The sequence below is a fragment of the Gymnoscopelus microlampas genome, assembly GCF_963454915.1.
Source record: "Gymnoscopelus microlampas genome assembly, chromosome: 13".
NCBI classification, from domain to species: domain Eukaryota; kingdom Metazoa; phylum Chordata; class Actinopteri; order Myctophiformes; family Myctophidae; genus Gymnoscopelus; species Gymnoscopelus microlampas.
In genome coordinates, this window is record NC_139950.1 from 7787416 (window position 1) to 7802766 (window position 15351).

General features: G+C 39.7%; 1 protein-coding gene across 1 annotated transcript in view; it reads right to left on the minus strand.

Annotated features, from left to right (window-relative positions):
- LOC311058425 (myoferlin-like) overlaps positions 1 to 15351 on the minus strand; it is a 47508-nt gene that overhangs the window by 27939 nt on the left and 4218 nt on the right. Inside the window, exons 4-13 of the mRNA XM_084075861.1 lie at positions 4107 to 4235; positions 3550 to 3612; positions 3322 to 3372; positions 3170 to 3200; positions 2949 to 3064; positions 2157 to 2283; positions 1950 to 2056; positions 1774 to 1842; positions 1539 to 1582; positions 1370 to 1452 (exon numbers count right to left, since the gene is read on the minus strand). Of these exons, the coding sequence (XP_083931987.1) occupies positions 1370 to 1452; positions 1539 to 1582; positions 1774 to 1842; positions 1950 to 2056; positions 2157 to 2283; positions 2949 to 3064; positions 3170 to 3200; positions 3322 to 3372; positions 3550 to 3612; positions 4107 to 4235 (820 nt within the window). The remainder of the gene's footprint in view (positions 1 to 1369; positions 1453 to 1538; positions 1583 to 1773; positions 1843 to 1949; positions 2057 to 2156; positions 2284 to 2948; positions 3065 to 3169; positions 3201 to 3321; positions 3373 to 3549; positions 3613 to 4106; positions 4236 to 15351) is intronic.

A 15351-nucleotide genomic window follows, 5' to 3' on the forward strand; every position in this document is an offset into this window, starting at 1 on the left:
AGCAGAGCTGCAGGTAGCAGAGACTAAAATGTTGAGGTTCTCTCTGAGTAACAAGGATGGATAGGATCAGGAATTAGTACATCAGAGGTACGGCGCATGTTAGATGTTTTGGAGATAAAGCCGGAGAGGCCAGACTGAGATGGTTTGGGCATGTACAGAGAGGGATAGTGAGTATATCGGTAGAAGGTTGGAACTGACTAGAGGAAGGAGGCCTAGAGGAAGACCAAAGAGGAGATGTATGGATGTAGTGAAATAGGACATGAAGTTAGTTGGTGTGAAAGAAGAGGAGGCAGAGGACACGGTGAGATGGAGGCAGATGATTCGCTGTGGCGACCCCTAAAGGGAACAGCCAAAAGGAAAAGAAGACCGTACTGGTTATCATCATCATCGTCATAATTATCATCATCATACTGATCATGTACTCATGATTAAAGTCAAAGTAATGTATATGTTATGTTAACACAGCGTGCGTTAGGGAGAGATAGAAAGAGGAAGTGCAATCTTTTGACTATTGTCCAGAGCACCTATTATTTGTCACTCAAATCCATTTCACAGAGGCTCTGCAGTGCACACTCTTCATCTTTAGCAAGTTACTGTAACACTCGCATAAGTGTTTGAGTTGCCAGACGCTCTCACTTAAAAACAGGAAACGCTTCTAACACCCGCAAACTATATACACAGTGACAACTGTTTTCAACTGCAGCAAAGAGAGTGGGTGCAACACTGTGAATGAGGTGGGGCTTTTACATGTGGGCAATGGTGTTGGTGTGTGCACGTGCGGGATTGTTTTCTTCACTTTTCAACTGAAGAAAATAACTAGAGGTTTGGTCCGCTTTGCGGCCCTCACATCTAGGCCCGATAAAAAAAAGATGCTGCGACCAAAGAGAAGGAAAGCTGCTGTGGCTAAAATGTTAAGATGACAGTAGGAAATGTAGTTTTATATTAACCGTACAATATGTAAATACATTGAAGGCGGGGAAAGAAGCCTAAATAATAGCCAGAGCTCTGATCAACAGTCTGTGGAAAGTTTCGGGGCAAGTGGAGTGTTCGTGTGTTGACCAACAGCGGACAGATTTTGGAGGTCATTTCAATTAAAGTAGTAGGATAGGATAATATAATAATAATAATAACTTGAATTTATATAACCCCAAGGACACTGTACATCAACAAAAAATAAACAAAACAAACTATTTGCCAAAAGCCAGTGTGCACAAGTGTCTCGTCAGTGCGCACTTGAAAGAGGATTAACATAACGTATAATATGGGCCTTCTGTCTTTTCTAATTTTACTACATGTAATGAATTAATCTGTCATTTCTAAGCTGGACATCTAGTGACAATAAACAGACAAACATTCTGTTACCTATTACCTTCAACCTCACCCCCAGATGATGCTATTTGGCTCAGATTCAAAAAAGTGGTACCCACGGTGTCATTCGTGGTCATACGATCCCTGAAAGGAGTGAACTGGTATGGTAAACTGGTTTGTCAATGGTTTGTTACCTGTGATGCCATCCACTGTATGTTTCTGGAGCTTACCAGTCGTAAACTGTCAGCTTGATACGCTCACACATCGAGGGGAACTGCACAACACAAAGGAGGAGAGTTAAAGTGAATTCATACTCCATCACATGCAGTGTTTCTTGCCTAAAAGAAAGAGCAGGGCTCTTAAAAGTATGAAATAAGCTCTGAAAACCTTTTTAAGGATGAAGTGTTGCTCAATACCAAATAAAATTGATCAGTACATCATAATCATAATCCTCATCTTTCATACCTTGACCTGGAGGTTGATTATTTGGTTCCACTGCGGATTTGCATTTTTCTCTATAATTTTTGTGTACAGCTAAAACAAAAAAACATTGAACATTTGTAACTGAATCTGAATTAAATAAAAACATATGAGCAGTGTTTGTTTTTGTTTGTACAGTACTTGGATATGCTGTAAAATACCTTTTTGCCAGCAAAGCTCATTTCCACAAAGGGATCCACTAAGTTTTTCTTGTCTCCTTCGACTCCAAAAACATGTTGTTTGACTGTCTGGATAAAGGCATCATCCACTGCAATACAAGATATGTATTTTAGTTGTATTTTTACAGAGAATCCTGATATTGTACTGAAAGAGTCTTTCAGGTGTGTGATCAAATCAGAGATAGTTACTTTGGGGCATATCTTCAGCGCGGTAGACTTTGAGGTTCAGAGTGACCCATCGTAATGTGACACCGGCCGGTACCAGCAGGTTGCTCTCTATGTCATCCTGTTCATCATTACTGTCCCTCCTCTCACTCTGCATGGACAAGAAGACACTCAATGACACAATGTTTAACATGAGGGGAGGGGCTTTAAGATGATGTTCTGTAAGAAATATGGGACATTAAAGAAAGACAACTTTTGCCAAGGAAAGATTTAAATGCCAATAGCTTAATGTATGTAGCCTACTATGCACACACACACACACACACACACACACACACACACACACACACACACACACACACACACACACACACACACACACACACACACACACACACACACACACACAATGAGGAGAGGGGCTTTAAGATAATGTTCTGTAAGATGGGACATTAAAAAGTGTAATTTTGTCACGGAAAGATTTAAATTTATGCCAACATGCCAATAGTTTAATGCATGAGACAGACAGACAGACAGACAGACAGACAGACAGACAGACAGACAGACAGACACACACACACAAACGTGACGGCTCCACCACATTTCACTTCTGCCCACACACACACATGCACAAAGATGCCCCGTGTACAGTATATATTGTAGAAATGCTCCGCCCACTTCCTCAGGTCCTAATGGCTGCAACGCACAACTTGCACAGCCCTGCCTAGGCTACCCAGCCTGGTGGGGTTTTCCATAGGCTACTCATCTGTACTCAACAGAGACAAGACGACAGTGAGTGTGAGGTGACATTCGTACCGGTGGTTCATCTCCAGTTCCAACAATCACCACGCTGACCTTCAGGTAACCTCTGCCTGCTGAGCTGGAGTCATCAGGATCACTGAGGAGAAGCCATCTCCTCATTACAGCATGAGCTGCAAATGACACAACACAGTCACACTCACCGTGAACACAAGGAATTCTGACTGAGAGAAACACTCATCCAATACTGAGTGAGCGTTCTATGAGAAAAGACTAACCAGGCTCATCGTAGATGTAGCCAACATCCACCTAGATAAACAAAGAGAGAACGTCAAGTTAGTGGAACAAATCTTCATTCTGTTGCACTGTAAAGAGAACACTGCACTGAGTTAGATCATAAAGAAGCATTTGAAAGCTGTTCATACTTTACCTTGAACTCCCCCATTAGTCTGTCTGGTATGAGTGAGTAGGAGTCATAGACCTGCATAAGAGAAACCAGAGACAATGCTGTCAACAATACATCACAAGACCACTGCAAACTCTAGAATCATCTTAAAAAGTAAATGCCTGAGACATCTATCTGTAAAAACTTTTACATAAACAACAACTTACACAGATTGAGATGGAGCGCAAATAATGTGCAACAATCTGTACTCACCTGAAAAGTGACGTACTCCTCAAACAGCTCTGAGGGGAGCATGTTCACATTGCAGAAGAATATCTGGGGAACCAGGGAATAAGTATAATAAATACATATTTCTACATTTCTGGGTATTTCTGTTACTTAACACATTTTATATGCGACAGAGTAAAAATACTGTAGTTGTCATTATGTCATCAAACGTCACAGGACTTGCAACATATTAAGGTGAGATGCTTATGCTTTGGTATGGACTGCGATAGAGAAGATACAGATGAGAGGATTAGATACAAGAGAACAAAGGGAGATCAATTGCAGTAGTAAAGACAGAAGGTGAAAGGAAGTAAAACTAAAAAGCTGCAACAAACTATAACAGCTATACAAGTGAAAATCTGATGTAACTCTTCCACCAGTCTAAATAATACAACATGTTTCGAAACGCTGGTAAGCGGAGGTTTTCCAGCTCTCGGCATACAGAATGCATCAGGAGGTTTTGTTTCAGTTTTTCATGAATGAGTGAGGTTCCCCAGTGCATTTGTGAGAATGGTGTTACAGTAAGATAACCGACTTGTTACCTCATCAAAGAATGGATTATTGCCTCTTCTAATTCTGGTCCTGTGCGTCTGTCCACATACGTTCACCTTAACCACCGGCTTGATGTTGTTGCCAGGCAGCTGTCGACTCTCAATAACTCGAACACGAATCTGGACGGACACACACACACACACACACACACACACACACACACACACACACACACACACACACACACACACACACACACACACACACACACACACACACACACAATGAGGGGAGGGGCTTTAAGGTGTTGTTCTGTAAGAAAGATGGGACATTAAAGAAAGAGTGTACTTTTGTGAAGGAAAGATTTTAATGTATGCCAACATGCCAATAGTTTAAAGACATACAGACAGACAGATACAAATACAGATACAAATACCTCCAAAAAGTTAGCGACACCCACAGTCACAAAACTACAGGAAGCGTTAACAACGATCTGGTACCACTCACCCATAAAACAAGCATGGCAAACTTCTACAGCACTGCCACCCAGGTTTGGAATAGTCTAACGCCCAGAGGTGGACAGAGTACTCGACCCCAGTACTTGAGTAAGAGTACAGAGTACTCCTGGTTAAATGTACTCCACTACAAGTAAAAGTAGCTAATTCACAAGTCACAAGTAAGAGTAAAAAAAGTACTTGCTTTTAAATGTACTTAAGTACAAGTAAAAGTAAAAGTAAAAGTACATTTCTTATTTTTCACATCAATGAATTGCTGTAATTTTTTATATGGCTTTTTAAGTCAAATTAGAGCAGCATTGGTTCAAAACGAGTAAACTAAATTAATATCTTTATAGCCTAGTGGTGCAGCACAAAATAACCAAATAACCACAACATATTACATTTAAATATACTGCATAATATACCGTCTTGAACAAACTAAAATATGTCTAAAACCTCAGCAATTCCAATGCAACAAAATAACTCATTTAAGCAGTAGCAGTGATGTTAGGTTTTCAATGTAGTTAGTGGGTGCCAGGACCTTCACATGATCAGGATCACATTTTGTGATTCTATGGGTCCTAATAAAATAAAAACGTTTCCCCAATCAGACAGTATACCATACTGTCTGATTGCATTGTTTTCAAGGCACTCTTTGCCTTTCAAGAATATTCAAGGCAAAAGAGTAACATATGTCACTGCTACTACTGCGCTAAATACTAGTAAATGCTAGCTCCATTAAGAACCTCTCACTCCGCTATACAGCTCCGAGATGAGCTGTATAGGGGAGTGAGAGGTTCTTAATGGAGCTAGGTAAATGCAAGCTTCAGCCATACACCATTGTGTATGTATGTATGTATGTTTTGCAGTTTGACATTGGCAGTTTTGATTGATTGATTGATTGAATTTTTTATTAGGCAAAAGAATGTAAAACAACACAGTTACATTTATAATGCTTTTGTCTAAAAGGTCCGGCCAAAAAAGTTCTTGTGGGCTTGTTTCCAGGAACAAGCCCGTTATAGTTATACAACTAAAAAAGGGACTGGTCTTCAAAATTGTAAATGCAGATATGCCCGAAATGCCCCCTATACCCGCATATCTGTATAAGTACCTCGAAAAAGTTAGTGACACCCACAGTCACAAAACTAGAGGGAGCGTAAACAACAATCTGGTAACACCCACCCATAAAACAAACATGGGCAAATTCTCCTTCTATAGCACTGCCACCAAGGAATGGAATAGTCTAACCCCATCCCTCAAAAAATGCAGTTCGCTGGGCTCATTCAAAACAGCCATAAAAACTCATCTTTCTGGAGGCCTAAAGAGGAGCTAGTACCAGTTTCCCTGTAGACAGACGACCCCCCCCCCCCTCCCCCTTTTTTTTGTACATACTTTTTATTTTATTTTATAAATGTTTTTTTTTTGTATATATTTTATTATTTTCTCATGCCTTTTTTGTACATAATGGTATATTTTTTTCCCTCTGTATTCTTATGTTGATTTTTGAACTGTTTGGTTGCTACTATATATGTCTATGAAATTAATTCAAGGACCCCAGTTGTTTGCAAAATGTGAAAAAAAAGTAAATAATAAAAGTATGCTTTGGAAAAGGGTATGAAATAAGTAGGCTGTACATGATTTGAACCACCAAAATGTACCCAATGTATTGTTTATGCCATAATGACATCCACAGGTTTTATAGCAATTGTTCAAATGAGGCCTTAAATGTTCAAATCGGATACAGGATAGGTGGGCACTAGGGACATCTGGGCACCTCGAATTGGCTATTTTGTTGGCTATAATGGCCATAATGTTAAAACATAAAATATTTGAAAATGGTCTTAGGTAATGTAAAGTATACATGATGTGAACATGCACGATACATCATTATTAGACTTACTGTTGTCTTTCAACCAACCATTTTCCCAGCGCTATTTTCCCATCAATCAGCTCACACGCGCGCGCGCGCACGCACGCACGCACGCACGCACGCACGCACGCACGCACGCACGCACGCACGCACACACACACACACACACACACACACACACACACACACACACACACACACACACACACACACACACACACACACACACACACACACACACAGCTGACAGTCCATGCTGTTGCAGCTCAGTCCGTGTCTAACTATAAGCTATATACTAACGTAACCTCACATGCAGCAACTTATTTTCGGTAGAGCAATTGATGGGTCTGATTTTGTACCATTTTCTTATGGATTTAAAGTGTACCATTTTCCATTTGTATGTGTTAATATGGTTAAAAGTGTCAGGCCTCACGAGCGGCCTGCAACATTGTTTTGGTCTGATGGGCTCCTTCTGGTATGTCAACAATATTAGATAGCAGGTTAACCTCGATACCCCAACCTTGGTTGCCCAGGAAACTGAGCCATTCAAGCCATAACTTACGGCTGACGTGATGATGAAAGGCGTAACACCACGCTATGTGTATAATTACTCTGTATCTCTGTTTGAACGTCAGAAGAATATATCTGGAACTATGCATGTCCAACGCTTGTAAGATAACTTCTCTGGAATAAACCCAAATACTATTATAACACGTTTCCTTCCTCCGTTTATTGATGTAATTAATTATTATCTGACCGATATGGATATGGACCGGTATTTACAAGGAAAAATAAAGCTATCAGCAATGTTAGATGCACCTTTATTTCATGTCGCCAACATGTTATGAAAACTCCCTCTGACATACAGTAGCTCTGGTTCAGAGCGTTGCAGGGAGTTCTAACGTGTTACAGACCGTCTGACACAAGGTGCAGATTCAGAAGACTGACACATCTCCACTCATGGGCTTAACACAATTAATCTTCCCACTGTTTGTTTTAAGAACAGTATAAGAACAGTATTTTCTTTTTAGGGCAGGGGCCTATCTCTCTCTCTTCCACCCAGGGACGTGCTGGGCCCCTAATTCAGACTGGGAATCTCAGATAGAGAGGCCCGGATTTTTTGCAGTTTAACATGTAACCTGTGTAGCATGCAGTTCAAGCTGTAACCTGTGTAGCATGCAGTTTAACATGTAACCTGTGTAGCATGCAGTTTAACATGTAACCTGTGTAGCATGCAGTTTAACATGTAACCTGTGTAGCATACAGTTTAACCTGTGACCTGTGTAGCATACAGTTTAACCTGTGACCTGTGTAGCATACAGTTTAACCTGTAACCTGTGCACACATATCCAACCAGTGCGTGAGCACCTGCCTGTTTGCTTTCACAGGAGCAATTGCCCTTCTCTTTTTTAAATATCGGTCTTGCTGAACCACAGTTGTTCTCCACCCTGCTCTCATTATCGTCGCCTTGCTAAACTAATGGCCTAAGTCATTTTTTTTTCAGTCAAGTCAAGTTTTTCAGGAAAAATAAAAAACTGATCCAAAACAAAACTATATGATATTTCTTAATCATTTCACCCAAAACGTTTATAACAAATTATGACTATTTAAATAGAAATAACACTGTCTGTCAGTTATGTAACATAAGAGATTTAAATAGGTTTAAATAGGATTAAATCTGACTTAGGCCAAACAAAAAAAGCAAAAGAAATCAAAAATGGCCTAAATCAGTAAATAATTTGGCTTAAGTCACAAAACCATGTGACTTAGGCCCAAAAAAAGGCCTATTTTGGCCTAAGTCTCTCTAGGGAGTTAGGCCATTATACTAAAAGGGGAGTGAACAGCATGATCCCTTTCAATTAGGAGATGGGCGATTTTACCAGAGGTGGCCAGTGTCATGAGGAGCTGACTTAGGCAAAAATATAATTTTCCTCAAAAAATGACTTAGGCCATTAGTTTAGCAAGGCGACGCCATACAATGTAGGTTAGGTTGCTTTGTTTGAAAACGCTGAAAACGCATGGCAGTCTCCAAGTATAAAAGGCACGAAAATAGCAAATTAAGTTGTCAGCACTCGCTATGCAACACTTTTAAAAACACGCAGCAGAAGAAGAAAATGTAAACGTTTCTCAGACATATGTGGGTGTTAAGTGTGGTTTACATTTAGACTATGCAAGTAACACTCAAAAGTGTGAACTTGCTACAGTAGGTTCTGTTGACAGGCTTTTTATTGGGGCTTATCTATGAATTGTTATCGTTCATATTTGTAATTATATGAAGTATGTACACTTTTGCTAGACTGGTTTAACTTATGTTGCCTAAATTGCTACTGTCCTTCACACCAACACGGTCTCACAGGGTTGGGGGTATAGTTGGGTAGGTTTGTGCGCTTGGATGACATATTTCCGCTTTTATGTAGATGGGTCTTCAACGTTTTTCAGGTCAAGGACCCCCCAGCTGATAGAGAGATGAAGAAGGACCCCATACTGTGTATTCTTATTTTTAGGACGGCTCAAGCGAAGCGAGCCGTCCTCTATACAGAGAGATGAAAGGCATATGAGTTTGTGGGAGTTAACCTCTCGAGGTATATAAAGAGGGGAGGTGGCTTAGGCGAAAAAGGGGCGTAACGGGGCGTGATTTGGTCAGGGACTCTCTGTTTGTGGGAAAAAGGGGGCGGCCTTGCTAAAAAAGGCTCTGGAACGCGTCGTCATTGCTTCGTTGCCACCGATTGGTTGCTGCAACTTGGCTTCATGCAGGGAGACGCCCCCTCTCAGGTCTGAACATGCCCCCTCTCAGATCTGAACATTCTTGGCATTCCTGCACCGCGGCCATTGCTCCCTGGCTTGATCCTGTGGCTTGATCCTGTGTCCATTTAACAGCATTGAAATGTCACCTTATAACTTCCCATCCATTACAGAATGTACCTAAAACATTTAAGTGTCCAATAAATATAAGGTACTTACGATAAACCCCCAAAAATTATCAAACATAAAGTCGGACCTTTATTTAGCATAGTTTTAGCTGATCTTGTGCGCACATTTTGTTCATAAAAGCAGCAGGTCCGTGAAGTGTCCACGCAGCCTAAAGCCCCGCCCACCCCTCGACACACTGAGCTCTTCATGCCGTCACACTCTGCAGAGAGGTAGACAGACTATGGAGGCATCAGCATTTTGTATTAAATTATAGAATGCACCAAAACATTAATAAGTGTCGAGTTGAATCTATTTACGCCACAATGAAGCCCCGATTTCATTTTTGGTTACAACCACATACGGAGATTTTGAAAACATGACCAATGTCAAAAAACTCCCATAATATCTGCTGGGCGAAGTACAACAATGTGCAAACACAGCAGCAAGATTCGTGAGTTGGTGTGATAAGAGAAGGATATCAAACGGAACACAACCACCCTAAAGACTAAGCATTGTGTATATTCCTGCACAGTGATCTTAGTACATAGAAATTGATCTATTGAAGATTCTGACTTTCACATGTACATATTTTTTGTTTTGGTTGTATTGTTGTATTGTGCTTTCTGCTTTGGGCAGCAGCGTGGTTCTGAAAAATGTTTTCATAGTACCCTTTTGCGTAGTAAAAGCAGACATGAGGTGATGCTCTGTAGATACATTATCTGTTCCCTTTTTATGTACATATTAACCTGTACATGTTTTCAAATAAAATACATAGTCTTTCTACATAAAATGATTACATGCAAATAGAACCGCATTGTTTCACATGGCTAAAATGCATAGGCCATTCTATCATTATGCAGTGTGCTTTCATTCAATGCAAATATAACCGAATCCTGATGATGGCTCAGGTCACCAGTTGCCTCACATGTTAATGATCACATTACAATATGGATGGGCAGCGATCATTGTACTCCTCTTTGAGCCTGATGAGTTTCCTTTTTCATACACATAGTAACCTGTAAATGTACCTTGTTTTTAAAAACACACATCTTCATGTGACGTTGACAGTGGTTACTTTGTAGATTTTCATTACAAAACATACAGTAACCACTTCAGCCCCATACATTTCGGCCATTTGAAAATAGCCGATCTACAAGCATTGTGAGCTTGTACATCTGCTATTTTCAAATGATTATACATTTTACACATTTGGAAGTTTGTTTTTGCAGTTGCCTTTTAACATTGTTGCTGTAATTCATTACTGACTCACCTTTTTCAGACACATGTACACATTACTTTTCAAATAGTGCGTCATTTATTTTAAACATTGCCACACATAATTAATCTAAATAAAACAGATACATGTTTGTTAGCTTGTTGTACTAATTTAGTCATTGGTCATGGCAGCGTTAGGAGAACTCCTAAACGCGATAGATCAGAGCTTGTAAATTGGCTTTAGGATATGGAATGTGGGCAATGAAAACAGTCATAATACGAATCAAATTTACATGGAGCAAAACATATGACAAACATAACAATGTCATCTAATAACTCAAACCAACGACGCAGTACCCCCACACAACTACTGTATAGCGTGTAGCCATGCTATAAGAGCTGAGCTAATTTGTACATTTCAGTGTGAGCCACGCACTCTTATGAAATCATGGTCAATATTGCTAAATGTATGCCCAATGTTGAACTGAAGTGAAGGTCTGGGGCGCAGGTCCTGGGTAATGTTGACAGTGGGCCACGAGATGTGGTTCCTGTAGATCACTGGGCCGATTTGCAGACTGGAGTTGAAGGCTGTATATAGCTCGAGCATGGTAAATAACAATAACCTTCGTGTGAGTGAATCACTCTGTCTCAGCACAATTACAATTACATACAAGCTGACATTCTTCAATGTAAATGCACAATATTTGAGCGCCATCATGTTCACACATTACAACAACAATAACGCATCAATGAAGTCAATAATATGCGATTCAATCTGTCGCATCATACACATATGGACATAGTTAATGCATCTGTATGCTTAAACATGTAGGCTACATTTGTTGTTTTATAGCAATAGTATATAAATTAATTTCTTGTCCTATGTATTCCTTTTTACGTTACTGTATATGTGTTGTTTAGCATAGCATAAGCATAGGACAACCACAACGTTCAGGTCAGCTGCTTGTAACATCGCATCTGGGGTACTAGAGTCAACGTCATTGTCAAGACAACATAGAGAGTGTGTGAATGGCCCCTGCTGGACTGGCTGCTTTCCCAGTTAGCAGTACAATAGTTAGCAGTACTCTATAAAACGTCACACAGGTTTATACACCTTTAGCTATGAATTGCATTGCAAACTGAGGTGATTCAAATAGAAATTAAATGGCATGGTGTGGACTGACTGCTTTCCCAGTTAGCAGTACTCTAGTTAGAAGTACTCTATAACATCACTATATCACACAGGTTTATACATCTTTAGCTATGAATTGCATTGCAAACTGACGTGATTCAAATATAAATGAAATGGCATGGTGGAAAGAAGTGATCGAATGTTTTACTTAAGTAAAAGTATCAATACTGCGATGTAGAAGTACTGTATTATGAGAAAGGATCCGGAATGAATGTGCTTCAGTAAAACTATTAGTATTAAAATGTGCTTACAGTACCCAAAGTACAAAAATGTTTGCAAATAGCAGACGTGCAGCTCACAACGCAAATCTAAACTACGACAAACGAAGCGTTATTCTCTGCCAGGCCTTGAAATACCAGTACACACATTAGCTTAGCTTTGGGTCTCCACATTAGATGTAGATGAACTGCATAATACACAGAAACACTCGAAAAGAAAATAACGTCAATCATACGACAACATACATAGATATATAAGCAACATATACGAATACAATAAAAGAGTTTATCCCATTGAGTAATAACCATTATTCATGCATATTCATCATACCAACCATCTACGCTAACTGTTGCGTTGTCTGTCGTCGACGAAAACAACTATGTACGCACGCGCAAGATCAAATGTGACGTAAAGTGTTCTGGCTTGAGGACCACAGCAATCGATCACAGACTCAACAAATGACACTAGTCAATCCAAGACCTATACATGACTATATCGTGTAAACGTATATTGTAACATTGTGTTAAACGGACTGACAATAAGGAACTGACAAAAAAATATTGAAGGCCAAATGCATGTCGCAGTTACAACTACACCGGAACTAAACCGGAAGTCGTCACACAGACGCATGCGCAGTCCACATCAAATCACACAGTCCTGCGCTCAATACGAACACCCACTGGGTGGCGCTAGAAGCCCTACATAAGCAGGTAATAGTCATACAACAATTGTAATAATGACAATAATACTTTTACTTACAGATCTAGTATTTATATGTTGTGGACTGGTGTTGATACTACTCCCTATTGTCTTGAGGTGATACTGACCACTGGCCATTAGTTTCAAAGTAATTCACACATTAACTACTTAACAATAGAGCCGTTATTTCATTCGACGCCCCTGCATAATAAGCAGAGGTGGAAAGAGTAGAGTCTTTCCCAGTACTTGAGTAAAAGTACAGATACTTCCTGCTTAAATTTACTCCACTACAAGTAAAAGTAGCTCAGTCAAAATGTTACTCAAGTAAGAGTAAAAAAGTACTTGCTTTTAAATATACTTAAGTAATCAAGAGTAAATACTTTTAAAAATACTTAAGTACACGTAAAAGTACATTACTTATTTTTCACACCAATGAATTGCTGTATTTTTTTTATATGGCTTTTTTTTTTAAGTCAAATTAGTGCAGGTTTGATTCAAAACGAGTAAACTAAATGGATATCTTTATAGCCTATAGTGGTGCAGCACAAAATAACCACTAAAACACTAAAAACATGTATATATAATATATATGAGTCCTAATACAATAAAAACGTTTCCCCTTTGAGACTGTATTCATGCCATACTGTCTGAATGGGGAAACGTGGATGAAAGACATACAATTTAGGCATACTGACGACTATAGCAACATTGGATGCCTTTCATTGTTTTCAAGGCGAAAAACAAACCATGTCACTCTGCCTTTCATGAATATTCAAGGCAAAAAGGCACCATATGTCACTGCTATGCGCTAACTAAAAGGGACCTGAAGTGTTATGTTTGCATCGACAACTAGTGTTGTCCCTATCTACAAATTACACACACACAACAAATTACACACACACACACACACACACACACACACACACACACACACACACACACACACACACACACACACACACACACACACACACACACACACACACACACACACACACACAGTAGGCTACTCAAGTAAATTTACAAATTCATCAGTTACTGTCCACATCTGATAATAAGCCATAATAACAATGATAAATGCAAACGAAATAAAACAAAACAAACTAAAATAAATAACTTTCTACCACTTACTTTTCAGATATGAATTATGACATTATATAAAATACATTAGCCACTAATGGTCCTATTTTACACATTTCAAAGCCCTATTTTATATGTAGGCTATTTGAACATAGCCGATCTAAGCTCACAACTACTTTCAAACATTTTTGTACTTTTACTTTTGGTACTTAAAGTACATTTTGATACCAATGCTTTTGTACTTTTCATGAATTTATAATACCAGACTTTTACTAGTAACAGAGTACTTCTACCATGTAGTACTGATACTTTTACACATGTGAGTACATTTTCCACCACTGAAGTATGCTAAAATACAGTGGTGGAATTGGAAAGTAACTAAATACATTTACTGTACAAGTACAATTTTCAGGTTGTTGTACTTTACTTGAGTATTTCCCACTTCCAATAATACTACTCCACTACAACTACTTGAAAGCTTTCTTACTAGTTACTTTTCAGATAGAAATTATGATATTATGAAACATGTATCTAATTTTCATTTTATACATAGGCTATTTGAAAATAACTGTGAGCTTGTTAATCTGATAATTGCAGAAATTGTAGTAGGCCTGTACTTTTGATACTTTAAAGGACTACTTTGTTTTTTTTTCACAACAAGGGTTATTTTATTAGTTTGTAATGATAATAATTAAAATATGAGTGTTAAAAAAAAATCACACCCTGTGTGAAGGAAGCGGTGCCTTTGGGGCGGGCCTTAACTCATTTCAGTTCGTCCCTATTGGTGGTCTGAGTCCACTTACCAAATTTGTACTTGGTAGCATGCTGCAAACTGGAATGATGGCTGTTTAAAGCCCAGCCAATGGGCAGACAGAGGGGGCGGGGTTTAAGTAATGACAGTTAGTCCCTATTGCTGGCTTTAGTCCATGTACAAAATTTGTACTCCATAGCATGCTGCGAACTTGAGTTATGGCTGTTTGAAGGCCAGCCAATGGGAAGACAGAGGGGGCGGGGCTTCAGCAATTCATGCTGGTCCCTATTGGTGGTCTAAGTCCACATACCAAATGTGGACTTGGTGGCATGCTGCACACTGGAGTTATAGCTGTTTAAAATCCCGTGCTCATCCCGTGCTCATACGGGCGCTGGGGGTCCCTGGACCCCTCTTTGATAGCTTCATCAATTCATGCTGGTCCCTATTGGTGGTCTAAGTCCACATACCAAATGTGGACTTGGTGGCATGCTGCAAACTGGAGTTATAGCTGTTTAAAATCCCGTGCTCATCCCGTGCTCATACGGGCGCCGGGGGTCCCTGGACCCCTCTTTGATAACGTCATCAATTCATGCTCGTCCCTATTGGTGGTCTAAGTCCACATACCAAATTTGGACGTGGTGGCATGCTGCAAACTGAAGTTATAGCTGTTTGCTTCTTTGCCGTGCTCATCCCGTGCTCATAACATACGGACGGACGCGCAAACGGACAAAGTCAAGCTTAGAGCGGTTGGCACCGCTAAAAATCATGTATTGCTTTCTATCGTTATTTAGTGATTTTTACCTGGGGGAGGGCGGGGGCATTCGGTCCATTGGTAAATAGTCATTAACGCAGCCTCCTGCTG